The sequence below is a fragment of the Oreochromis aureus genome, linkage group 20 (genome assembly GCF_013358895.1).
Source record: "Oreochromis aureus strain Israel breed Guangdong linkage group 20, ZZ_aureus, whole genome shotgun sequence".
Taxonomy (NCBI): Eukaryota; Metazoa; Chordata; class Actinopteri; order Cichliformes; family Cichlidae; genus Oreochromis; species Oreochromis aureus.
Genome location: NC_052961.1, coordinates 30,984,935 through 31,010,633, shown reverse-complemented (window position 1 = coordinate 31,010,633; position 25,699 = coordinate 30,984,935). Strand labels below are relative to the sequence as shown.

Genomic DNA, 25,699 nt, shown 5'->3' with positions numbered 1-25,699 from the left:
CACAGCAGCCATGCTGCCACACACACTTTGCACCACAACAGCTTTGGGGCACTGGCAACTAGCACAAATTTGAAGACCCTTCCTTGTTGACAGCTGCAGTTGAGAAAGCAATCTGGATATAAATCTGGCAGGAAGATTAATGGTGCCGTCTGTGGAATGCTGCAGTGCAAAATCGTGACATTGCGATGATGAACGGGGCACTGATTTGTGATTTGTGTGTAATGAACCACAGCAGTTCAAAAACATTCCCAACCAATTATAAAATCTGTTGCAACTCACATTTCTATCGGCAACGCACCAGAAGTCGTTAACATAAACTGATGCAGTGAATCAGCTGATTCCAGACGAGAACAGTTTGTACCACAACAGCTTCAGGAATTAGACTGATGCGAATGTAAATAAACCGGGACACAGGACACAAGACACTGAGCTGCTTGGACATGGCATGGGAATGGCTGCCTTCTGCCTATAATGGGACAAGGTTAAAGAACTGCAGGTCACAAAGTGAATTTCTCAGAAGCTGAAAGAATTTCCTGCAGACTCTGATGTGTGGGAAGTTGATGGCGGGATGCCAGACAGCCATTGGTGTATGTGAATGGCAGTGAAACTTTTTTTCCCAAATGTATGTTGAACATATATTTTGAAATTTCAGAATTGTAAATATTGTTTGTCAGTATACTTTAAAACCAATATTTTACTATAAAGCTACATTAGCCTATAGAGATGTAGAAAAGTCACTGCTCCCGGGAAAAAAGTAGTCCAGCACCTCCTGTTAATCTGAAATTTGAGTCAAAAGTTTTGGTTTAATGTATATGTAAACGATTTAACATGTCAACCTAGTGAAACATGGAGGTGCTGGTGCTTAGTCAGGCTAACTGTTTGTTTATGCTAACCTAAGCTAAAAGTTGTTTATAGCTTCCTTTAACACATGGATACAGGTGTTATACCTCTTGACAAAGAAGCAGTAGGCATATTCTCTAAACTGTTGAACTATTAATTTTTTTTTTAAAGATTATTTTTTTGGGCATTTTTGCCTTTATTTGACAATGGAGCAGTAAAGACAAACAAGCAAAGGGAAGACACGCAGCAAAAAGCTAGGCTGCTGTACTCCAGCCACGTGGCATACTGTCATCTGCTCACCCGCTGAGCTAAACTGGCTCCTCTGTTGAACTAATAATTTAACAGAATAATGAAATAATACATAAGTCTTATTAGTTTAATCAATGGGTTTCTATGAATATCAGTCAAAACAATGGTTGATATGCTTATTTTGCCCTTAAAAGAAAAGCTGAAGACATTTACAGAAAGCATTTAAAATAAAATGTTGCCATTTTATTTTTTATAGTTGTTTTTCTTTCAGTTGTTTTTAACTAAGTGCCAGATTTTCTGTGGATCCGATCTCCTTGCTCTCCTTGCTCTCTGACACCACTTTGCCGTCCACCACAGTCTGAGTGACCGTCACCACTTGGATTTTCTTTTGGTCAACTGCATCCTCAAGGCTGGTAAAATGAAGAAATATAAAAAGGTTAGTCATACGGAGACAGAACAGAAATATATTTTTCCACCTTTGAGTGATCTTTTTTTTGACATGATGAAATTGAGCAGTTGAAATTTAAATGATGGTAATAGGATTACATAGACACAGGTCAGTGGCATCTACTTTCCATATCATTGCTGCTCCATGTTTGCATCAGGCTGCTTTAAATCAAATTTGCAAATGTGTCCCTGGGATGAAGAAGGCTTCTGTCTCAGTGAGCGCATATTTTACTTTCTGCCTCACCTTAATACTCACTTTAAGTCTCCTTCACCATCCAGCAGCCTTCTGTACTCTGCAATCTCAGCCTCCAGCTTCACCTTGATGTTGAGAAGGGCCTCGTACTCATTCGTGTTGTGCTGGATGTTGCTGCGGATCTGTGCCAGTTCCTCCTGCAGACTCAGGATTATCTCATTGTATTTTTCCAGCTCTAAATTGTAACGCCTCTCAATGTCATGAAGGGCAGCCTCCAGGGACGCTTTCTGTGAAGAGATTAAAGAAAAGCACCATTGTAAATTTGTAGGTTAGTCTGGGCAATTGATATGTGTTAAACATGAACACAAAACTAGAGTTAGCTTCAGAGTTTAGCCTAGAAATAAAGACTTGCATATAAAATAATATACCAGCACTTCTGACCACCTGTAAAAAAACCCAGTGAATTTTCGATGTGCTGATTGGTGAAATTTATTTGTTTTTGAACAGAGCTAAGATAAACTTAATTTTTTTCTTGGCTGTAATGCCTGTAATACTCTGCAGTTGCCGGGTCTGAACCAGGCCCAAACTATGACAAGACCTAATGATGAGTGTATATATTAAGGAAAGGTTTAAATCTCAACCCAGAACTGGAAACTAATGACGTAAACCAAGTCTTACCAGACTATGTGCAGACTGGAGCTCAATTTCCAGTGCCTGATGCCGCCTCTTACTTTCAGTCATTAAACCTGTGGCCTCCTTCAGGGCTGCTGAGCTCTCAGTGACTTTGAACTGCATCTCTGTGATCTGAATCGAAGATTATATACATAAAGAATTTACAAATACTGTTCAACTCAGTCAAGTAAAAAAACACTGATGTTTTTCACCAGCCTAGTTTAGCTGTACCTGGGAGTTATGCCACGCTTCAAGCTCCTGCTGGTTCTGTAGCGCTATCTTCTCATACTTTGCTCTTATTTCCTCCATGATTCTGCCCAGGTCCTGTCCTTTTGGTGCATCAACATCCACATGGACCCCAGCCTGTGCGATTTGAACTCGCAATTCATCAACTTCCTGTTCGGGAGGAAATAGTCAGGGAGTGATTTCCTGAACATTTGGTTATTAGGATTTTCCTGTGCTAAGTGGTTAAAGAAAAAATTGCTTTAAAGTTGCACTGTACTGTATTGGGGTTATCAGATAGGTTTTTCTCTTTGAACTGCTCTGCTGAACTTTAGAATGATTGCATACTCTCTCGTGGTTCTTCTTCAGGCTGATCAACTCCTCCTTGAGGGACTCGATTTCACTCTCCAGGTGCAAGCGAGTAACATTTGTGTCATCCAGGATCTTCCTCAGTCTTGAAACATCAGCCTCCACTGTCTGCCTCATGGACAACTCATACTCATGCCTATGGAGATAGAGTGAATGCCAGATCTGCTCATGCTGGTGAAGAGATTACCTTCATTTTGCACAAAAATCTCGACACTCACTTGGTTCGGAAGTCATCTGAAGCCAGACGTGCGTTGTCAAGACTGATAGTAAGATGGGCGGTATCCTTGGTCATGTCAATAATCTAAAAAAAAGTAATGGTATTTTTGGTGACATAACTGTATGAAGAGATGTCTTCTGCTTTCGTTTTGGTGGAAAGCAAACTGTGACTTTCAATTTGATGAGTTGCAAATGGTGGATACTGCACAGCGATAGGAGCCAACAGGTAATAAATGTTGTGAAATCAGGCATTCAAGCGATATCTAGGACACTATAATAATAAAGTTTATGTGTTAACAGTGACTCGACTGAACATTATTATGTGGCATTTACAAGAAAAGAGTTGTAGTTGTTGTAGTTCTGGGTTCGTTTAACATTCTGAAAAAACTGAAATGCAAGAAAACTACAACTTAAGAATCATTTGTGAGAACTAGTATACCATAGCTACCTAAACCAATCCGGTCTTTAAGTGATGACCTGATGAAACCTGCCTTCGGGCCCAAAGTACTCTGCGTTTAATAAGGCTGTTGTGTTTTAACATGTTTTAATGCTTTGTATCTTGTTATATTTCATCTCAACAAGCCCCTAAAAAAAGTCAGTAATCACTGCCGGCCTCTCGGTTTTTATTACCACTATTCATTTTAAAGCTCAGATTTTAAAACCTTACGATGCAACTACAGCCCAACCCATGCAGCAGTATATTAACAACTAACCTCATGTTGAGGATGGATTATCTCAGTTGTTCTCCTGACTGATGTTTGGTCCGTGCCATGTGATTGCATTTGTTCCTAACCACCGGGAACCCTCACGTTAACTTTTATCAAGTGGAAAAAAGTTAGCGTTCATCCGCCAGCTTCACTGTTTATAATATGCCGACATAGCTGTGTAGCTAGCAATCACTTAGCACATCGTTATATACCAGCTAGTCCAACTTCATTAACCCAACAAACGTCACTGCTGTTTACTTTTCTGTCTTCATTTATATTGGAAGTGATAGCAGAGCTATATGTTTTCATTTGTTTTGGAAATCTCTCAGTCAGAACCTGGTATATTATATTTAGATGGAAACTAGTGAGCTAACTTCCTGCTAACTTCTAACTCCGTTAAATGTCATAAATTCTGTTTTCATGGATGCCTGGATGTTAAACTTCATTGTTACACCTGGTAGAGCAGCCACACTGATCATTTTATTACAGATGAAAGAATTTAGACAGTTTTTCAATGATGCCGCAGTGATCGTGTGACTTGGGGACCTGCAGCGGAGTTTGGGCCCATGACGTTAGACTTAAAGACCGAATACTTAACTAATTTCAGACCATTTATTTTGAGGACATTTCAGATTCTGTGAAAATTTTCATTACTCTAGAGCCCTTAAATGCCTAGACTATAATCTAGATTAAATGTTTCATTGGCTCACCTGGGCCCTGAGGCCTTCGATGATAGCGTAGTACTTGCTGTAGTCCCTCCCTTCCAAGTGGCCTCTATTCTCGGTGGCCTCTTTGATCTTGAGCTCCAGCACTGCATTGGCCTTCTCCAGATTCCTCACCGTCTCCAGATAGTTCGCCAGGCGGTCATTCAGGCCCTGCATGGCATGCTTCTCATTTCCAATGCTCATGGCTCCAGAAGTGGATCCAGAGGACAAGGACTGGTAGTTGTATCCTCCGCCCATGCTGCCAATGCGTGAGCCATAGCTGGCACTGGAGATCTTGGTTCCATGGCCACCTGCCCCTCCAGTCACACTGTGGGCGTAGGAGGTTTCCGTCCGTAAGGATCTGGGACCTGCAAGTGAACTTACACCAAAATTTTGAGAAGACTGGCGACTAAAGTGAGGCTCCATTGCTGAAAGAAGTGTGCTGGTCAATCAGAGGAAGAAGTGGCACTGAGGAGAGTGGCGGCAGAGTGGAGTATGAAGGTGGAGTCTGAGGCCTTATGTACAACTCTGAAAAGCAATATTTCTTCCTGAAACTCCTCTCTTATCTATATTAAATTGTTACCTTTGACCTTCTTGCTTAGACTTTGTGCTCCACCCACCCACTTCACAGGTAAAAAGTGCACTGACGTTTTCATTTTGATAGCGTGTAAATGAACTGATAACCTGATATGACTCTCAGTGGAAACGGTGAGGCTGGACATGTTCTATTTTTTTTAAATCTTTTTTTTAGTTTAGTTTATTTTTTGAGAGGGGGCAACAAATCTGATTAAAAATGTTCAATTTACTATAGATGCCCCCTGCAGTACTATAAATAAATAGAAATATATATTTGTTACACACCCTTGGACCACATCTAACACCCACCCCCAAAGATTCATGTATTATAAACATGTATTACATTGTAAACATTTCCCATGTGTGTAATTACAAATACATTGAGCATGAAAAACACTGTGGGAGAGGGGAGTATACTGGTAAAGGAACATGAGCCCGTCTGGATGGGTCAGATCACACCTAATCTGAAACGTGAAAGCTTTATTTTTTTTTCTTGAATGGCTGTGACGCTGTTCTACTAACACTATCTTATTTTATTGGCAGAAAAAACACCTGGCCCAAGCACTTGAAACCATGTGGTAGATCTCACTACAGCAGGTGTCACCATGACTACATTGTTCCCTAACAAAACACACACGCACGCACAACCTCGCAAGTTGAGGATATCAGTTTTCACAAACATGACTGGTACGAATGTATTAGTTTTTGCTGGCAGTGGCATGCTTCATTATGCGCCAAAGAAAAATAATCCAGGAAATGTAGGAAGAACAGGCAGATTTGATAAGGCACAAACTAAAACACTGCACAGAATTTAAAATACTACTAGTAAGACTATTAATAATAACGTAAGCCTTCCAAATTTGCAAGGCAGACAATATGTTTACTGTGTCAAGTATAAATAATCAATCAAAACTGGTTGGTTTTACTATACAGGGTTATTTGGTCATAGCATTGGCTATTAATAGGCTCTGTGCTTTTCTCATCCCATCATTGTAGTGCATTTTAATCTTGGTCCATCCTCTTCTTGACACTCGCACCATCTCTAAACCTTACTCTACCCCTAACACAATTTTTCACAACTTTATGTTGTACATTTTTCTGAAAGTGTTTTTATAATAATCAGAAAATAGAATAGCCTTTTATTGTCATTGTACATGTACAACAAAATTGTGGGTGCACTACACCAACTGTTCATAGAAAGATAAAAAATAAAAATTAAAAATAAAAACAGCAAGATTAAATAACAGACAAGAGGAAGGCAGGTACCCTAATTAGACGTTCTTCCAGCTTTGTTACTCCCACTTACTCTTCTGGTTTGGTGTTATCCCTGTCCCAACTTCTTTTGAGACAATTTTTCTGCCGGCGTCAAAATCAAAATAAGTAACCATTTTCCTTAAAATGGCATAGTTTCTTAAAAATTGTTCCATTCTGGGGTTTTTTGTGTCTCACCTTTTGTTGGAATTTGGTTTGTACTTAGTGTCTGAGATGCAGTGAGTCTATAGGCTGCAGTGTGCAATAAAACCTAGCTTAGTAGACGTGGTACTCATGAACAGCATCAATAAAAAGCTGGAAAATCAAAGAATGATAAGTGAACTAAATAGTCCTTTCTGGGAGAGACTTGGGCTACTACAATGGGTTGGTTTGAGAACGTAAGTACTAGCACCAACTTTCACAGGCGTGGGGATTTTGTCACTTTGGTGATTCATAAAAGGCACAAACCGTGACAGAGAGGGAAAGTTGTGGTCCACTCACGGACAATATCTATAATTATATAACAAGAAAAGTCAGACACTAAGTTGTAAAAGTAGGAATTATCTTACATTTGGATTCATAATAGTACTGCAAAAGGCAGCGATATTAATCCAGTGTACAGGTATATGATGAATAACGGGAGCTAAGGTCAAAGGTCAGTCTCCATCAGACTCTTACTTAGGTTTGCTAGTTATTTCACTATGCTACCATTAGCTGAATAATTAGCTCAAGTTTGGTTGTTACTGCAGTAATGTATTGCCCGTGAAGTGTTAAACCCTAAATACTCTAAATACTCCAAATTGTATAACTTCAAATGGTAAATGTTGCAAAAGTCTATCAGTACAATTCAGCTCAGGGGTTCAGTGAACGCTTTGGAAGAGCCTGGAGCTCAGCTATTATGCCAAGAATGTTCTTATGTTATCTTAAGCTTATTCTTATCTCCCATTCCCCTTTTTTATGTTATTAATATTTTTAAGCTGCTTCAGTGTGTGTTAATGGGAACAGGGGTTTGGGATTCCTGTTTACTTGTCTTTAAAAGAGCAGGAGCTCAGCAGACTAAACAAATCTGGATCTCGAGCAATGTCTGAATGAACAAGACGCCGTGATAGCAAGCATAATTTCAGATGGACTTTATTGAAATGTCTGAACATAACAGCAAAGCAGGCAGACATAACTGGACAGAAAGAAAACAAAAAAGATGATGAAATATAAAAATAATTTCATTTATTCTGACAATTTTATGACTTTGAAATAACGTCTTGAATCTTTTTTTTTTGAAAAACCTCTCCAATTTGAAACTTTTGTAAACATCTGCATGTCGACACACAAACACATAAATAACTCAAGATGAAATAAATAAAAAATGATTTTGTTTTCTTCTGATCCAGTTTTTTTAGCAGCCTGTGGGAGAGCTGTATACCCAGGAAGTAGAACTATTGGTAGAGATGGCCGAAGGGTCTTATTGTTGTTAGTGCTCTATCACTAAGAAGCAAAGAGGTAAAATTTGACCAGTTGTATGCTAGTGTTATAATGCTGTGACAGTGACAGGTGAGAGAATCAGCTGCTTGCTTCTTGCATTCAGAGGTTCTTGGTCTCTGTGCTGGAGGACACCACCTTGCCGTCCACCAGCGTCTGTGTGACCGTCATCACTTTTTTGGTCTTGGTCACTGTTGTTCTCTGCTCTTCCAGAGCATCCTGGAGCCTAAGTAAAAACATTAATACTCAGTTAACTTCCAGGTAGTTTCTACTTTTAGACTTCTAAATGATAAGAAAACTATCCTACGCACTTGAAGTCTCCACCATCCAGCAGCCGTCGGTATGTTGCGATCTCGGCCTCCAGCTTCATCTTTGTGTTGAGCAGGGCCTCGTAATCCTGCGTCTGCAACTGGATTTTGCTTCGCAGCTGTGTGAGCTCTGCCTCCAGACCCAGGATGATGGTGTTTAAAGACTCCATCTCCATGTTGTAACGGAGCTCCGTGTCCCTTAGCGTGCCCTCCAGAGAGGCTTTCTGTAAGCGACAAGAAGGGGTTACATTTTTACAGTAGACTCAGATTAGCGATGACAGCTCCATAGAGACAAATCACTGGAGTGCAACGCTTGTGTCAACAGAATACACCCGAGAGACTTGAAGTGAGAGTGCTGAGCTGGGCAATGCGGAGAGTTCAGATAAGCGTGTTTAGAGGTAAATGAAGGGCAGACTGCTCACCAGGCTCTTCTGTGATTCCAGTTCAATCTCCAGTGTTTGAATCTGTCTGCGCAGTTCGTGCACCTCTGTCTGGGCACCCTTCAGGGCCTCTGTGTTCTGTGTCACCTGTGTCTGCACTTCTGTTATCTGATTGAGGTTAAAAGACAAGTTAGTCAAGAGTTCATTTATTTAAATTTTTTAACTTGATTTGTTTTTGCTAATGGTTTACCTGAGATTCATGCCATGCTTTCAGTTCTTCCTGGTTCTTCTGTGCCATCTTCTCATACTTGGCCCTGATTTCTGCCATGATCTGAGCCAGATCCTGGCCTTTAGGAGCGTCGACATCCACGTGGACTCCAGACTGGGCAATCTGGTTACGAAGCTCGATAACTTCCTAAAGAAAAAAATAAAGTCAATAGAAAGTCACTCTTATTGTTTACCTTACCTAACTGCTTTCAGGTTTATAGAAGACTTCTCAATTCTTTTTCATTCTACCGCTTGACCTAAGCCATGACCCAGCGGTGACCCTTAGCCTCTATCCAACCATAATCACACGCTTCGGTCAGGCAAATATACAGGTCTGTGCCTGAGTCCCTTAACACTTAATTTAATATTTCCCTCAGTAAACAAATGGTTGTGTTTTGGCTTATGCACTCAAATCATAGTCATTTGAATTCTTTGGAGCTTTCTTTGTTGCCAGTTGTGGCTGGGAACCATTTTTACGATGAGGCTTCCCACAGAATTCACATACAGATATTTCAGATTTCTTAAGCAACCTCTGCCTTCCCAGCAAAGTTTTCTAAAGACTGTTTTCCACAACATCCCACTCAGGGAGGTGTAGGCTGTAGTCGTGGCTTTCACTGCATGTGGAACTTAAGCACATATGGTTGCAATGAGAAGGATTAATGAGATGAACAGATCTGCAAACAATATGTATATAATTATGCATCTTTCTGTATTCGACTATGTTGAAAGCAGCACAAATATAGCCTATAGACCTGATTTAAATATTTTATATTTGAAATGTTGTTTTTGAAATAAGTTCAGAAAGTAATCAAACTCACATTTTCATGGTTTTTCTTGAGGTGGATGAGCTCCTCCTTCAGTGCTTCGATCTCGCTCTCCAGGTTCATGCGGGTCAAGTTGGTATCATCGATGACTTTCCTCAGACCAACAATGTCGGCCTCCACAGACTGGCGGATGGCCAGCTCGGACTCATATCTAAACAGGACAGGGCAAAGCAGTTAGGATAGTGTCAGAGTCTGGCACAGCTGCTCACAGAGGCTTAATGAACTTAGTCTACCTGTAAATTTTTGTTAAATATTTTGCTACACTTATTTAGAGAGTTGCCGTACTTTGTCTTGAGTTGCTCATGATTATTTATGTGTTTGTGTGAACTGTGTATGTTTAGAAAATGTCAGTGTACATCATTATTTGGTCAGCGTATAATATTGTTACTTTATGGTCAGCTCTGTTTGCTACTACACATAATTTATGACACAACTCCAGCAGTTGTGATTCAAAGGTGACGATTTACGACTACATGACTGATGACTGACTCCTCCTTTAGATCTTCACACTGGATTCGTCCTACAACCCATCCTGCACTAAAAGAGGGTGTGCCAGCAGTTGTCTATCTCAGTGTTTTACAATGTCAGTGGTAAAGCAGGCGGGTCTTACTTCACTCGGAAGTCATCAGCTGCCAGGCGAGCGTTGTCGATGTTGAGAACCAGACGAGCATTGTCGATAGTGGCATCAAACACCTAGAATCGGATAACAAAAGAAAAACGTTATTTCAACTGCAAAGTTGAAACATGAGGCAGCTGACAGTAGAGCAAGCAATTACAAAAGAATCAACAAAGAGAGACAATGACTATTGTATATATTTTATTATTGTAGTTTTGTAATATTGCTTAAGAATGTATTTTTCTTACTATTAGAATCACCTGAAGTTACCTGTAGTTTGAACTGGTACTGTATAAAAATTTGAATATTATATTTAATATTATCGTAAAATAATATCTTGACATACTTTGAAAAGTTAGATGAGAAGCTGAAGACTAGAATTTGTTTGCTAAATGCTAAGCTACGGCTAACAGCCAGTTAGCATAAAGCCTGAAAACAGCTGTACCTCAGAGCCTTTTAGCTTTGGTAAGACTTCATATAAAGGGAAAAAAAAATTATTATACCAAGTTAATGACTAGGCTAGTTATTCTTTTTTATTTTGTGTTTTTCAGTGTTGCTTGGCTAAGTCAACCAGCTGCTGGCTATCGCTATGCTATTAGCAAACAAAAATCTTACATTTTACACAGTGTTTCTCCTTTTGGGATTTGATTTGTACTTTGTCTGAGATGCAGTGAGTCTCTAGGTTGCAGTGTGCATTAAAACATCAAACTCAAAAAGCGTTGTTCAAAATTAGCCTGATGTTATATATAGATAAAAATAATTTTCTACTCATGCTGTGTACTGTTTAGTTTTAAGTTTTCATAGAAAACTATAAAAGTTTATTGGGGTTTACTGTTAGAGGATAAGTGTCACTGTCTGTGTGTGTAAATGTGAATAGTGGCAGCTGCTTCAAAAACTAAATGGTTGGAATATTTGTTCTAGCTGACAGATAAGACAGATAAGGGCTGGGATGGATGGCAAGGGAGGTATCCAGAATGCGCCAATCAGTGGCTGCAGGGCTGTTGGTGCTAAGGAACAGGATCTTGTTGGCAGACAATTTGCATGAGGATGGTGGTGACTATGGCTGTGCCGGTGTGTTTGTGTGTGTGTTCGTTCACTTCACATGCAAGACTGTGATTCTGAGGGTAGTCGACTTTTCATGTCAGAACTAAATTTATTTTTAATTTCTGTTAAATTTCTGTGAGAATTTTTTGTTTTGTTGTTTGTTAGTTTTTTTGAGGTTATGGGTGATTTCTTTGCGTCATTCCAGATGAAATATTAGGCGTGTTCGACCTTTATCTGTTTGGCTAAGCTGAGGTCCTTGGTTGTTAGTAGAGCAAACAAAACCCAATTCCAGACAGCGTTTGATCTTATGTAATGTTTTGAGAAGTAAAGGATTGGGGGAAAAGTCGCTCATTCAAAAAAGAAATTGCCGACCTTGATGCTAGTATCCTATTACAAAGATTAGACTAGAAATATGTTTTCCCACAGTGATAAAACGCAAACATACGCTACGCTACAGTTGAAAGTCCAGAATGTTCCATGTGGCAAGTCTGACTTAATGCTCTCAAATAGCAGTTTTGAATGTAGAATGTCAGGATTTCGTGCTTCAGTGATCCTGCTGTTTTTTTTTTCTGTGGCACTCAGTGGAACAAAATAAATAATTAACATGTTTTTGCTGCTTGTGTAATGAAATCTTGAACCTGTGTGGAAATGACAGTTGAACTGACTTCATAGCATGTGTCTGTTAAGCATAAGTTAACATCCAGTCACTTATAAAATGCTGATAGAGCTTTCTGTGTCTAATAGGTTTCCTTTTTATCTCTCACTTTCTGTTGGATGAACGCAGAGCAAAATTGCTGCAGTCTCACTGTCAATTTAAGAAGACTAAACAAGGAGGGAAAGGATAGTTAAGGATGGGAAGTATGGGTTTTATAAGTAGTCGCAGGATTCTTTCTCTGGTTTCCTGTGTCTGTGACCCCTGATGATCCAGCATTCCTCCTCCATACTGTTTCCGGTCCAACCCTCAGCCCCCAGCTCAAAGCAGTAGTGGCGCTATGCCAAGCACTAGCAGGAATCCACTCTGTTAGGATTCTACAAACTATACGAGACCCTGAGAACTAATGGGGTTATATTTAGTCAAAAATATATAACCAATCAGGTACACTCACAACATCTTAAAATGTTTATCACAGCACATCTCATTCTGCTTTTCATGTTCATCTTCTTTCATCTTTTATTTTTTTTTATCAACACATAAACGGTCACATTCCCCTGTCTGCCCTCATCATCCCCCCCAACCGGATTTCCCTCCTCACCTTCTTCCGCAGGTCGTCCAGGATGGCCTGGTACTTGCTGTAGTCTCTGAAGTCGGGTCCGCTCTTCTCCAGGGCCTCCTTGATCTTAATCTCCAGCTTGAGGTTGGCCTGCTCCAGGTTCCTCACCGTCTCCAGGTAACTGGCCAGGCGGTCATTCAGGTTCTGCATGGCGAACTTCTCGTTGCCCATGATGTCGGCGCTGTTCCCGCTCACCTGGATGCTGCTGGAGAAGCCTCCTGCTCCAGAGCCAGCTGCCATGCTGGATCCCAGCCCACTGCGGTAGCTGGAGGAGACGCTGATTTTGGTCCCACCGGCCCCACCATGAATGCTGCTGGATTTGTAGACCGGAGCAGAGGTGCGAGTGATGGACATAGCAGGAGCCCTGCTACTAGTGGAGGAGCGCACAGAGTAGGTACTATGTCTGGAGGTTTGCATTGTCGCTATAGTGTGAGACTCAGTGAGAGAGACTGTCAGTAAGAGAGACAGAGGCACAGCCTGGGCAGGCAGAAATTGGAGCTCACAGACACAAGGCAGGAGGAGAGGGAAAGCTTTTAAACTATATAAACCTTGTGGGCCCTCAGGTCCGCCCCTCTGACCACTCCTCCTAGCCTGTGTCACCTCCCTTTTTTTTCCACTGGCCTCAGCCACACTTACTGCTCAGAACCTGCCTTTGTCCTTGAAGGCTCCCTAAGTTGGTAAATCTTGACTCTGTGGTATTCAGTAACTTGATATTTGGTAGAATTATAAAACCCTTTTTTCCCCCTATATGAGACTAGAATGGCCCTAATCTTAGACTTTACTGACAGAACAGTAAAGAATAAAACCCACAGTGACAGTTAAGGAATGCCTAAAATAATATTAGGCCTGGGCACACAATGTTTATTAACAATGGTTCCAACAGTCATAGGATCAACAGTACTGAGTTACATAAACAGCTATACCTCCTTTTGACTCCCATGTTAGACTCATCATAATCTCCACCCTATAGGAGTGACACACCCAAAAGTGACCCACAGATTCAGTGAGTGATCACATGCTCAAATGATGTCATCACTGCTCTAGTCATCACAGCTGATGAGATCAGGTCATTTCACACCTAGATAAGTGGGACGCACCATATGACTGACTGCACTTCTGCATTAGCTGTCATGTAAAAATGTCATCTTTTGTGTTTGTCAGCACTGTTACTGATTTACCACAAACAAAACACTCAATAAACATCTGCAATCATAGTATTTTATAAAAGCATTATTTGGGATCCAGCTAATTATTGTTAAAGATATTTTTATTCTATTCCAGGTGCCTGTTGGTTTGATGTGAAATTACATTTTCAAATCTAACATAACATAACGTGCTGTGAAAAAGGTACTGTGATCATACCACAAACACAACCCATGATCTTTGATGTTTAAACCCGAATAAAAAAACATCAGTTAAATGAGAAAAAAGTTTTCAAGGTGTTTGCGCCAGATGTTATGTGTACTCCAGCATGTTATCTGTCCTGCTTAGCCGGATGTGTGCCTGATTGCCCCCCTCCCATAAAGGATATGGTCAAACAAAGGAACAATTCCGCAGTCTGGTTAGTAGACATGTAAGAACAATGACCAGTAAACATACTTCAGGGGCCCCCCTGCAGCTTTTTAACACAAGAACATTCCAGACACATTCCTCTACTTGGTGGTCTTATAACAAGGAATGAAATCTTTTCTTTTCTTTGTTTTCTTCGCAGTTTTATATAAACTGTACAGATATGTGTTCTATAATATGCATCACTGTCAGATTTCTGTTTTGCAGAACAATATGTAAAGTTATCTTCCTACGCACAGTCGTCTGTATCATCATCAACTTGTTCCCAGATAAATCCTGCTTAAGGTTTTGTTGTTCAGTATTATTGTTGCTCCACGTTTTTCTGTTTGTTTGTTTTTTAGGAAGGAATATGCAGCAGGATATTAAAGGATAAAGGGCTCCTGACAAAATCAGAAATACTCTTGCTCTGCTGATGAGCCGGTAAACAAAGGGATTCCTCGTAAGCATAGCAATAAAGTGGCTTCATAAGAAGCTCCTTCACAAACATGTATTTAAGCTTACCTGTAAGTCTCTGGGATATTTTGAGGGCAGTCAGTAGAAACTGAAGAACAGATACAAATCCAGCAAGAGAAAAGAGAGTAGACAAAAAACATGATTTTGATCTACAAATAGATTTAAGAAATTCTCTTTCTTCTGAAGAAAATATACAAAACCAGCAGCAACCAAATAGGATCATTTTACGGATGACTAGTTTTGTTTTTTTGTTTTTTTCCCCCCCGGTTTTGTTTGTCTTGTAGTGGTGGAAAATGATTGTGCTTTGTCTGAATCTAATGGCTGCCACACCCAGCAGAGAAAACAAAGATTAAGGTATGAGGATAATAGCTGACCATATTATGTGTACATTATTTGTAAGGCGAATAATAGGGGTTAGCTTAAGCCTGACACAACAACAACAACAACAACAACAACAACAACAACGTGGTTTTACATTTTATTTTGAACACATAACGCAAGTACAGCACAGGACAAAATTAGCTAAACATGGTGGAGACAGAATATGAACATTTTAGAATTTCACCGGTTGGTGAAAATTAGCCTCAGCTGCAGCTCTTTCCAGTATAAAAATGTGACCTTGTAGCTTTTTTATAAATCCTTGAATGAGTAGTTCAGCGTAAGTATGAAGCTGGTGCCAGGTTAGCATAGCACTAACACTGGAAGTAGTGGAAAAAAGTAGCTCCACTGAATATGAAAAAATATGGAAATTAACACTTTAGAATATCACAACTTAACATATTTTTTATTTGTTTAAAATGTATACAAACAAATGTGAAACATATTTTTTATTTTTTTTTTGGAAGGGACGTCATGTAGAGAACAACAGAAGCCCATCATTACATTTATCAGCTGAGGATATCTGTGCTCACTAAATGGTTAAATATCCAAAAACAAGCTTTTTTTTTGCTTTTTATACAACAATAACCATTTAAAAATAACTTTTATCAAGGTCAGGAAGTTTCTAAGCATTAAATAAAAAATTGTACTAGCTTGTTAATACTCTCTCTGTCATTCTAGCTAGTTGCTAAGCTAAAAAGTCATCATTCCAGCCTCTTAACATCCTGACATGACAGTGGTACCTCACACCTTAGCTAACCTCAGAAAATTAAAAGAACAGTTTAAATATTGAAAATGAGCAACCCACCCATTGTTTCACAAAGCTTGATGATCCATAAACATCTTTAATTTAGATGTAGCGCTAGCAGAGCAGGAGCCACTCTTCACCACTTTTTTCTAAGAGAGGATATAAAATAGTTACAGTAAGCTTAATCAGTTGACATTCACTTGTTACTTTAAGAGTAGACTGTTTCATGCTAGAAATGTATAAATAAAAATTGAGTAGTAAAAGCTGCCATGATGATCTCTAAGGCCAGGTTTAGTAATGAATTTGCAAACTGCGAATGGCTTCAAAAGGCTGCTGCTGCGTTTTTCCAAAGAGTTGTGGTGTTAGTTTTGTGAAAACAGTGTGTCAGTGTAGAAAAATGAAAGGAGGCTGAAGAAGAATAAGTGTGATTTTATATAAAAGTAAACTCATCTGATAGAAACTGCTGAGACTGTTTAACTGTTTAAGGTCCTAAGAAGGAAGACTCAGGTGGAGTGCATGATTTCACCAGAAGACAGCTGCATTTTTACAAACTATTACACAATATAAACCTGAAATCTGTGTGGAACATCTGACCTGTGCAGTGTGTATAAGAACACCAGATGTTGGATCCGGTGCCTTTCACGTGGTAATGGAGATACTGAGGCTGCAGGTACTTATCAAAGTCTGACATTAACAGCTGTATTTTGACAGATATTTCAATAATCGCTGTGGGTTCTCACTGCTGAGACATGCACAACGCTTTCATTAGAAACCCGAAACTCAGTTAAGTTCTGCCTGGTTTCGTTAAAACGCTAGTATTATCAATGAGGAGCAGGAAGGAACACTAAACACTCAGTGTGAGTGAAGAGTTCTACCACAGAGCAAAGGTTTTAACACTGCGCCCTCAAACATTTAATTCAATAATAAACTTCATGCTGCAAACCTCAAGCTGCTGTAGAAGGAGAAGGGAAACTCCTCTAAATACATATGCATTAAGGCCAATTACCAAAATGTCCCCCGTGTCCACGCCTTTAAATCCCCAACTTGACGTTGCACCTCTTCATTAAATCCAGACGGTAGCTTTTTAGTGAAAAAAGAGGGATTTATGTTAGTATGTTTGTGTTAGTAAATTTTAAGTGTTAGTAAATGTGGCCTGTGGACACATCCAAGGGGGACATGGAAGAACTGATAAAGAAGGTTATAATTTATATTCTTAAATTAGCTCTGACATTTGATCAGACCTAAGAACCTAAACTTGCGACTATGGTGAAATAGTCTTAGAACCAAATTATGACTCCATCACATGGACACGCTCCACAACTTGAATAAATAGCACTACACCTCTAATCCAGGTGTTTTTCTTTTTTTCTTGCAGGATCTAAATGTTACCCTTTGCTCACAATGAAGCATTGATTTCACGTAAAATAAACATTGTCTTGGTGTTGGGAAAACCACCCATATTATGATAAGCTACAGATAATACTAGTTTGATTTCTGGGTCTGATACCTGTTGCACAACGAATCAAAATCACATTATGACATAATTGGTTTACCTGACTGATGATTGTGAAATATAAACAGGAAAGTGCCCATCCTACTGTTTGATGTTGAACGCTTACCCCATCCTTGGTCACAATGTTTGGCAGGTAGCAATGCCAGTGAGGACGAAACCTCAGCGGTCCTGGTTCAGTGACAAGAATCTTTGGCCATTACTGCCCTGATAGTCATCACGCACCATTGAGTTCCCCTCCCAGTTGCACGCTAACCTGACAAACTTCAAAGGGCACATCAGAGTTTATGTGAATATATCTGTACTTATCTAGGATTTAAAAAATAAGTGAAACTTTTTCAAAATTGCATAGACGGGGCATAAACTACTGCAATCACCTCCTCTCTATTTTCTTGCATATACTTTGATCATTTTCATAGTTGTGTTTACAACTATGTTTTCATTCGATATTAACTATTATGTACAGCAAGAAATCTTTATCAGGATTTAAAGTCAAACCAAAATTGTTCAGACTTGTCTGTTTCCGTCCTAAAATACTCAGGAAAGAGTGACACAATAAGTGCAAAAGCTTTTTTAGAAAAGTTAACTGGAAATGGGTTGAGCAATGCTCGGCCTCTTTCTATGCTACTTCAACACCCTTATCAGCCTTGTGTAATAATGCAGTTGACTGTGACGGAGTCTGGGAATTCATAAGCTAGTCATACCTGCCTTATGATCAATGTTCTGCAATGGCTCTACTCTCACTCTTGTTAAATACTGTATGTGGATGGGAAAAGTGTCACATGTGCATGCTCATATATGGCATTTAATCTGGCAGTGTGAAAGTGACCTGAAAGGTCATCGCTTTTCTGTTTGGACGGCACTCTCTTTGGTCACAAGGGTTGTGTTTGTTGTTAAATGCTTGAGTTTGACTCATGATCATCTGATGTTGAGTTGAAACTTCACTGAGCTTGGCTGGCTTGAGCAAATCAGAGGGACTGTAGCGATTTTGTTCTGCTGGACCATAATTTCCCTGTTCTGGCCTCAGGGTCCAGAACACCCACAGAAAGAGCTAAATCAGAGCAGGCCTGACAGAAGCAAAGGAAGACCGCCGAGAGGTCTAATGTACAGGCCGGGCCAAGGATTTGTCAAACATCTGACCTCGGCTGCACTTTATCACTCAGCACCTTATTCATTAAGAGGACAAACCATCACTGAGGAATTTCTGTGGAACTCCCATTAAAACTACTGACACAAGGACCTTCATTCATGATGTCTCACAGATTAGCTCTTACTGCAACAACGAGCAAGGGAGAGCCCATGTTGTGACCACTTCAGAAAACTAATTAAGGGGCAAAAAACACCAACAATTACAGAATTTTATAACCAGAAAGTGAGATAAAAGCATTTCTTTTAGTGTCCCTGGGTAAATATAGCAATAATTAACCTAGAGTGGTTTTTGTTCAGTGGCAGAGAGGACATGCAAGCTACACAAAGCTCCCAGGTTTGGAAACAAGGACTCTCTTGCTGTTAGATAACATTGTTAACCCCTAAGCCACACCATTAAAAGCTTCTTATGAGTCCTTATGGTGTACTTCTACTTGGCAGTCATTCCTGAATATGCAAATAACATGACTGAGCAGAGAAACACAGAGAATACCTAAAAACAGCCACACAGAACCATAACACTGCAGTCACACTAGGGAAAACGTGACCAGAGTGGTTTCAGTCTTCAGTGACTTTGGTGCGTCAATAAGAGGGGATAAGGAGTCAGCCTGGTATCAGTCTGTGATCAGTTTGCTATTGAATGGAGTCAAACTGGCAAGTACATGCAATCTGTTTGTGATAACATGGTGGCTAACTGTGGTGATCGCAAATCTGTTGGAGTCTGCATACACACAAATTAACATGAGACAGACATTCACATTAACTGCTTACATTCAGTGTTCAGCCAAAATATCATAGATGTGAAGCTGAATTTCCTTTATAAACAGTGACAAAGCTGCAGGGTGCTGATTTAGCTGCACAATTACATGGACACCTGCTTAGGGTGGCTGAGGCTCAGGATATAGAGAAGGTCACCTACTAATCAGAAAGTTGGTGGTTCAATCCTGTCTGCTGAAGTCTGCACACCAAATGTCCTTGGGCAAGATACTAACCCCTAGTTGCTCTCTGATGCATCGATTGGTGTGTAAATGTTTGATAGAAAGCACTTACATAGGAAAAGCATTGAAAAAACCTTCACCAATCTGTCTGAGAGTGATTGCAGTCAGTCTGAGTCAGACTACAGTGCTTTGGAGACAAGTTTCCTGCCGTACAATCACTTTGTGATCAAAAGTGGTTACTATAACTATTTCAATGCAAAAAAAAAAATGGATGCAATCACCAGGAAACCACAGATTTTCCTTGTTGCAAGGAGGTTGCCGTGATATTTTTACTCTAGTGTGAGTGAGCCGTTAAGAAGCTCATAATGACTCACATGGTAAACACTTGTGTGTAGACAATTTACAGGTGTGTGCAACATATCTACCAGGTGCAGAGGTTGACTCAGACACCATTAAAGCACTAATCACACAAGATCAGATGTCGGGAAATGTCTTTGCCATTGTTCCCATGTCGTGAAAATGACAAGAGCAGATACAATGGAAGAGGGTGTTTTTGAGGACTTGCTCATGATTAAAGGAATGACTTTGCTTGATTCCAAGAAGCTCTAGATGAAATTGTTAGAGTCTGTATGGAGGCAGGGAAGTCTGCAGATGGCCAAGATGAGACAGAAGAATTTTGTACGTGTTTAATATGAAATACCTGAAGAGAGAAAATGTTAGAGGAAGATGCAAATGAAATGAGAGGGATTGACTGTTTTTGTGAAGTAGAATGTGAGTCAAGTCTGACATCTGTAAAGCTATTTAACACCTGGGTGTCACAGGTTAAATCAGGGTGTTGTCTTTACTGAAAGGCTCCAGGTTTGCCAGAGAGAAGGAGTGAACAGATCCACAGACAAAAAGTGAGGTCAGGGGTCAATGGTCTGGTTTAGATCAGGACAGAGATTTGGTATGTGGTTGTCAGAGCGGAGCACTGGACACAACAAAGGATAAACTGGGCAAAAAAGATAGAATAAACAGGATTCAAGCAGCTCTTTATCACTCTCTCTCACTTGCTATATGTCCTTACTGCTTTTGTTGAACTGATGAAGGTAAAGTTTAGTCTCTCTGGTTATCTGACCTGGTGAAGTCTGTGTGGATCAAAGACTGAAAAAATGTTGCCTAGTCTGATGAGTCTCAATTTCTGCTTCAACATTTGAATGGAAGGATCAGAGATTGGTGTATACAGCAGGAACGCATGGATCCCTTCTGCCTTATATCAGCAGTTCAGCCTGCTGCTGGTAGTGAAATGAGCACACTTTGGGCTCCTCAGTACTAACTGACCATCATTTAAATAATGCTGCAGCCTACCTAAGTATTGTTGGTGACCATGTCTGTCCTTTTATGACCATAGTGTACCCATCCTCTGATGGCCGTTTCCAGCAGGATTACGTGCCATGTTGCAAAGCTCAAATAAACTATAAACTTAAACTCATTTACTGAAAGTGACAGTGAGGTCATTGTACTCAGCTGGCCTCCACAGTTGGTGTGTGCTGGGGAAAGAGAGTCACATCATGAAAACCAACAAATCTGCAGCAACTGTGTGATATTATCATGTCAATATTGACCAAAATCTCTGAGGAACATTTCCAAAATCTTGTCCAATTCAGTACTATTGAGGTGTACCTAATAAAATGGCTGTGAGTGTATATTATAATCTTAATTGAGTCCTTATCCAATCTGTTATACTTGATATACCTGCTTGCATGGAACCTCAGATATTTGTGAGGTTTGTGCGTCAGGAAATGGTGGAAGACTTTTTCTGTTACACTGCATGTGCAGTTTTGCAACCAGCTGATGTTATAAAGCTTAAAGGTTACTTGGTGACTTAGTGTAGAACTCCAGATTTAACTGTAAATGATCATTTTTCTTTGCTTTTCAGTGCTAAGGGGTTTGTGGTGGAGGCATTCATCTGATCAGGTCTAACTCCCCTGATGCAAGGCTGTGCTACCCCATCATTTTCTCTTGGTCCCCAGCTTGTTTGGTTTTGCCATGCTTGGTTTGTTTATGTTGGTTTTTGCTTTCGCTCTGTAAAATAAACTTATTTTTGGTTGCAATTCATATGTGGTCTCCCCTCTATCCAGCCCTGGGCTGTGCTGTGACAGCAAAACTATAATTAAATTAAGAACTAAGAATTACAACTCTTATGACTCAAATGAAAAACGAGGATACTTTTTCAGGAAGTGTGTTATGAAATTATTTAACTCAAGAACATATCACAAACAAATGAAGAGGAAGTATTATGTAAAATAGATTTAAAGGCTCGAAGCAACAAAAATTCCAATCATACTTAAATGTCTGAGGGGTTCATACATAACTATATTTGGTCCGACTATTCAAATAAGTCAAATTGCCAGGTACAGTTAAACTAGGTGTAGATAAACGCAATGAGGACATGAGATCAACACAGCTCTCTTATATGTACATTAAACATAATGGCAAAGCCAGAAGAGATTTAGCTTAGTATTGCATTGAACTGCTATAGTTGAGTTTAACCTTGGTTTTGTCTGCTAGCAGCTTTTTCAGTGTCTGAAAGATAACAGTCCTACTGGGCTCTCTATTTCTCAATATTTGTCTTGCTTGCTGTCTTACTTATCACTATACCTCAACTTTAGTATTATTTTATATAAGGTAGCAGCCTTTTCAGGCTTTCAGTCTTGATGATGAAATAAGGTAGCAAGGTTAAGCTAACCTTCCTCTATCCAAAAACTAGAAAAATAAGACACAATAAACTCAACAACTTTCATTCTGTTTTCCATCAGTTAATACCTTTTTCAGTCTTCCATTCCTTGGGATAGAGTAACCTGGTGAGGTTAAGCTAACCTTGCTTTGTCTAGAAGCTAATGAGCTAATAGCTCCTCTAATTCTCCACAGTTACTTTGTTTGGCGTCTTTGCACACATCTTAGTAGGAATAGTTGTAGTCCAATTCACTGAACAGAAACTAAAAAGTAAAACAAAATGAGCAAACAAGACAAAAATCCCAAAGTTGTGTTGCTATAAAAACTGTTTTACTCATGTTGTTTAAGCCACTCCCACTCATATGGAAAGACTAAAAGTTTAATACTGTGTTTATTGGGAAAGTCTGTTGAAACAATTTGAACTTGTGACTTGTGGATTTGTGTGTCTATATTAAACTTAGCCTCAGGGGAAGAGATTTTCTGTGTAAGTTTATCTCTTGAGTCACTCGCTGACATTACCGATTCACAGGGATACTCCCTCACTCACTCATTTCTTTGAACATATCAATGATTTAATCAATCGCTTAGAGAAGGAATGCTTTCCTGCACAGTCACTCGCAAAATCAATAGAACCTCTCAGTTAAAGATTCACTCTTTTGAATAAATTCTTAACAGAGTCGGCTTTATGTCATTCCATCAGACAGTGAATATGAATTTTAGGGGGTTAATTGAACAAGCTGTTCTTCCCTTAACAAGACTGAACCTATACTTGGATTACATGAGCAAATCTTACAAATACAGTCAACCTAATTTGTCGGAGTAGGGCATATACTGGGGTGAGTGATTTCGACGTAAAGGAAGGTAGTGTGCTGAGTGACTGATAAGATACTGTAAAGGAATGTGTGGGGTACTGCATAGATGAGGGGAAAGGTTAATTTACCATATGTGCTTGCATAGGAGGAAAAGCTTTGAACAGGAAAATAATATTTTCATTGTGTGATTTCCAACTTTACATAACAAGGATTTGAGAGATTGGTGCAGGAAAAGCTCATGGAGGGTTACAGCTATACAGCTGAGCATTGTTTAAGTATTAAGGGTGTGATCATTTAGTTATCTGGCACACACATGCACACACACACTGGTTAATATACTGTATCCCATTTAGCTGACTTTTCTTTCACTCTTTCATTTTCCATCTTACACACACTGTGAAATTCCCAGCCACTGTGTCTCCTTTTCCCCATCGCAGCCCACATTCCCGCTCAGTAATTGCTCCCAGAATGCCTCCGTCTCAGCGCTCCCGGGGAAAGAAAGTTCCAAACTGGATCCTTACTGTGTTACCATGGTGAAGGGAAACAAATTTGGAGAGTTCACTTTGAGAAAGTGCACAGCTCAGGCTGTTTTTACACCCCCCGTTGGGTACTCATCATGGCCCGTATATTAGTCTCCTGGCAAATGCCTGGTAGAGATGAAACACCACATTTCACAAGTGCATGCAAGAACACACTGCAGTAGCCAAAGTCCAATTCTTCAGAGCTTTTGCCCCCTGCTCCCCTCTGTGTCTGAGCTGCTGGGCTGCATGTTTTCAGACACAATGGGTTCATTTGAGTGGACGGACACAGGGTGGAAAAAGTTCTCTAAAGAGCTCTCAGTCTCAGTCAAGGATAACAAGAATGAAAAGAAGGGGGAGAGAAAGAATGACCACTGTCTGGTTTCAAAGAATGTTCAAACTGGCCCAGTTTGACTCAGAGATGAATCAGGCATTGACTGAGATGTGTGTGAGGGGCAAGTGTTCCTATTCACAGCTCAGGCTTCTTAATCTGAAGCCAGTTACGGACATAGGTTGCGTCCACACCCATCACATAAAAGTACAGTACTGTGCAAAAGCCTTGAACCATCCTCACGTCTTTAGATTTTACTTCCAAGCAGCCAGACCTACTTCTGTTTTTTGAGTGGGCTGGAGCAATACTTCAGCCTTCCTTTCAAAGTTGTTCTTTGAACTCTGGCTGCTTGTCCCTGTACATTTTCAGAGCAATGCTTTTTGTTTGTTTAGCCAATTAGTGCTGGCATGTGGTAAAGGGACAGGTTTTCTACTCAAGCCTAGCACTCAAAGTGGTTTACACAACTTGCCTCATTCCCCCAAGCACTTTTTTCTATGCTTTTTAGCAAACATTCACACGCATTACTCCAGTGGATGCATCAGAGAGCAACCTGGGGTTAGTAGTATATTTGGCATGCAGACTGGAATCGAACCACCAACCTTCTGATTAGAAGGTGACTTGCTCTACCTCCTGAGCTACAGCCACCTGATTGAAATGAACCATTCAAGAGTCAAAAGGCACCTCACTCAAGGGAGGAAGCAGCTTTGTGGCTGCATACCTTGCTGGTAACTGTAACTTGTCTTAGGCACTTTGTTACTTGCAGCCTATTGCAAACACAAATCATTTGCTCCCATGGAGTGATGAATCTAAATGTGAATAATTTAATGAATTAATTCTTAATATATATGGAGATCAGTAGAGAGGTAGAAGTGTGGGTGTCTACAGCCATCTCTAGGCTCTGTCATGGCCTAGGGCTGCATTTCAACCAGTACTTTTGGGAATACTGCCAAAATTGATGGACTTATGAACAAAACAAAATGCCATATAGAAAGCGTCTCATTGGCAGCAGGTTCATTTTTCAGCATGATAATGATCCAAACACACTGCTACTGCAATGTCTCAATTTTGCCTCAGTACCAGCATAGACTACTGGGGTCTCCCCATTTTACAGCTCTTATAATGTATTATTTGTTTCACTATGTAGCTGTTATACATGTTTCTTTGAGACTGGGCTTATCATCCTTGCAGTTTCCAATCTATTACATGGTCCAAAACACAAACTTAACGCTGATAGGATCTCTCAAGTGAGTCACCTAAGTGGTGAATTGTGAGTCAGTTCAATTCCCCAACCAATCATATACTTAAAAATAGCCCCTGTGACCACAGGATCTATCCAAAGTTTATAAACTTAGCCATGGCCACCAGACTGTAAGCTAGTAATCACGCCGAGGATGGTGTTTTAACCCTATGTGGTCTAGATAGGAGGTGTAACTCTTAAACCCTCAAACCCAGTGCTAGCAGAATATCTGAATCTTAGCTGTTGGAAATTGTTTTCTCAAGTCCCCATAATCAGGTTAGAAAAAAACAAATATTTACATTTTCATTTGTCTAAAAAAAGGTTACACATGTTTTCTTTTACTCAAATGAAAGTCTAGCAATGAGCTGAATTATTGCAACTTATTATCATCTTACAGCAAAATACTCAGTGTTAGAGCAGAAACTGCCAATTTCTGGGAAACCGCTTCTTTCCATCCAGTCACATGCTTTCAACGGTCAGAGGTCCGTGGAGATTAAATCATTTCCCCTGATTCCAATGCTCCTGAAAGCCTTCATATATCTGTCCCATCTTTTAACGTTTTTTTGTGGGCTGCATCTATTTCAGGTACAGTGGCTGACTCATTCCTCCCATATAATTACCTCTTGGCTCATGGACCATACAGTAAAGCAGGGAAGGAAGCTGCCTTTGGGAAATCCCACTAAAGAGGGGGTATTCCCGTACGAAGGAAACC

At 40.0% G+C, this 25,699-nt stretch overlaps 2 protein-coding genes across 3 annotated transcripts; both read right to left on the bottom strand.

Annotated features, from left to right (window-relative positions):
- Positions 1-973: 973 nt before the first annotated feature.
- Positions 974-5,141, bottom strand: LOC116315612 (keratin, type I cytoskeletal 18-like). 2 transcript variants are annotated; one of them, XM_031733949.2, is made up of 7 exons: positions 4,626-5,141; positions 3,211-3,293; positions 2,972-3,128; positions 2,633-2,797; positions 2,408-2,533; positions 1,793-2,016; positions 974-1,499 (listed from the first exon to the last, which is right to left on the bottom strand). In XM_031733949.2, the coding sequence occupies exons 1-7, from the start codon at positions 5,043-5,045 to the stop codon at positions 1,367-1,369; spliced, it is 1,308 nt and encodes a 435-aa protein (XP_031589809.1). In that variant the 5' UTR covers positions 5,046-5,141; the 3' UTR covers positions 974-1,366. The 2 variants fall into 2 exon arrangements, with proteins under 2 accessions (XP_031589809.1, XP_039460280.1); XM_039604346.1 differs by having other exon boundaries at positions 1,360-1,499; positions 1,781-2,016.
- Positions 5,142-7,559: 2,418 nt separating this feature from the next.
- krt18a.1 (keratin 18a, tandem duplicate 1) lies at positions 7,560-13,163 on the bottom strand. Its single transcript, XM_031733954.2, has 7 exons — positions 12,615-13,163; positions 10,312-10,394; positions 9,696-9,852; positions 8,861-9,025; positions 8,653-8,778; positions 8,234-8,454; positions 7,560-8,148 (listed from the first exon to the last, which is right to left on the bottom strand). The coding sequence occupies exons 1-7, from the start codon at positions 13,047-13,049 to the stop codon at positions 8,025-8,027; spliced, it is 1,311 nt and encodes a 436-aa protein (XP_031589814.1). The 5' UTR covers positions 13,050-13,163; the 3' UTR covers positions 7,560-8,024.
- Positions 13,164-25,699: the final 12,536 nt, after the last annotated feature.

Bases quoted from the DNA above. Each gene is read 5' to 3' on its own strand.
- krt18a.1 (XM_031733954.2), bottom strand. From the start codon at position 13,049: ATGCAAACCTCCAGACATAGTACCTACTCTGTGCGCTCCTCCACTAGT. The intron at 9,026-9,695 runs GTGAGTTTGATT...TTTTTTCTTTAG, and splicing joins TCAAGAAAAACCATGAAAAT to GAAGTTATCGAGCTTCGTAA. The intron at 8,779-8,860 runs GTAAACCATTAG...AACCTCAATCAG, and splicing joins AAGCATGGCATGAATCTCAG to ATAACAGAAGTGCAGACACA.
- LOC116315612 (XM_031733949.2), bottom strand. From the start codon at position 5,045: ATGGAGCCTCACTTTAGTCGCCAGTCTTCTCAAAATTTTGGTGTAAGT. The intron at 2,534-2,632 runs GTACAGCTAAAC...TCTTCGATTCAG, and splicing joins AAGCGTGGCATAACTCCCAG to ATCACAGAGATGCAGTTCAA. The intron at 2,017-2,407 runs GTAAGACTTGGT...ATCTCTTCACAG, and splicing joins TCCAGTCTGCACATAGTCTG to AAAGCGTCCCTGGAGGCTGC.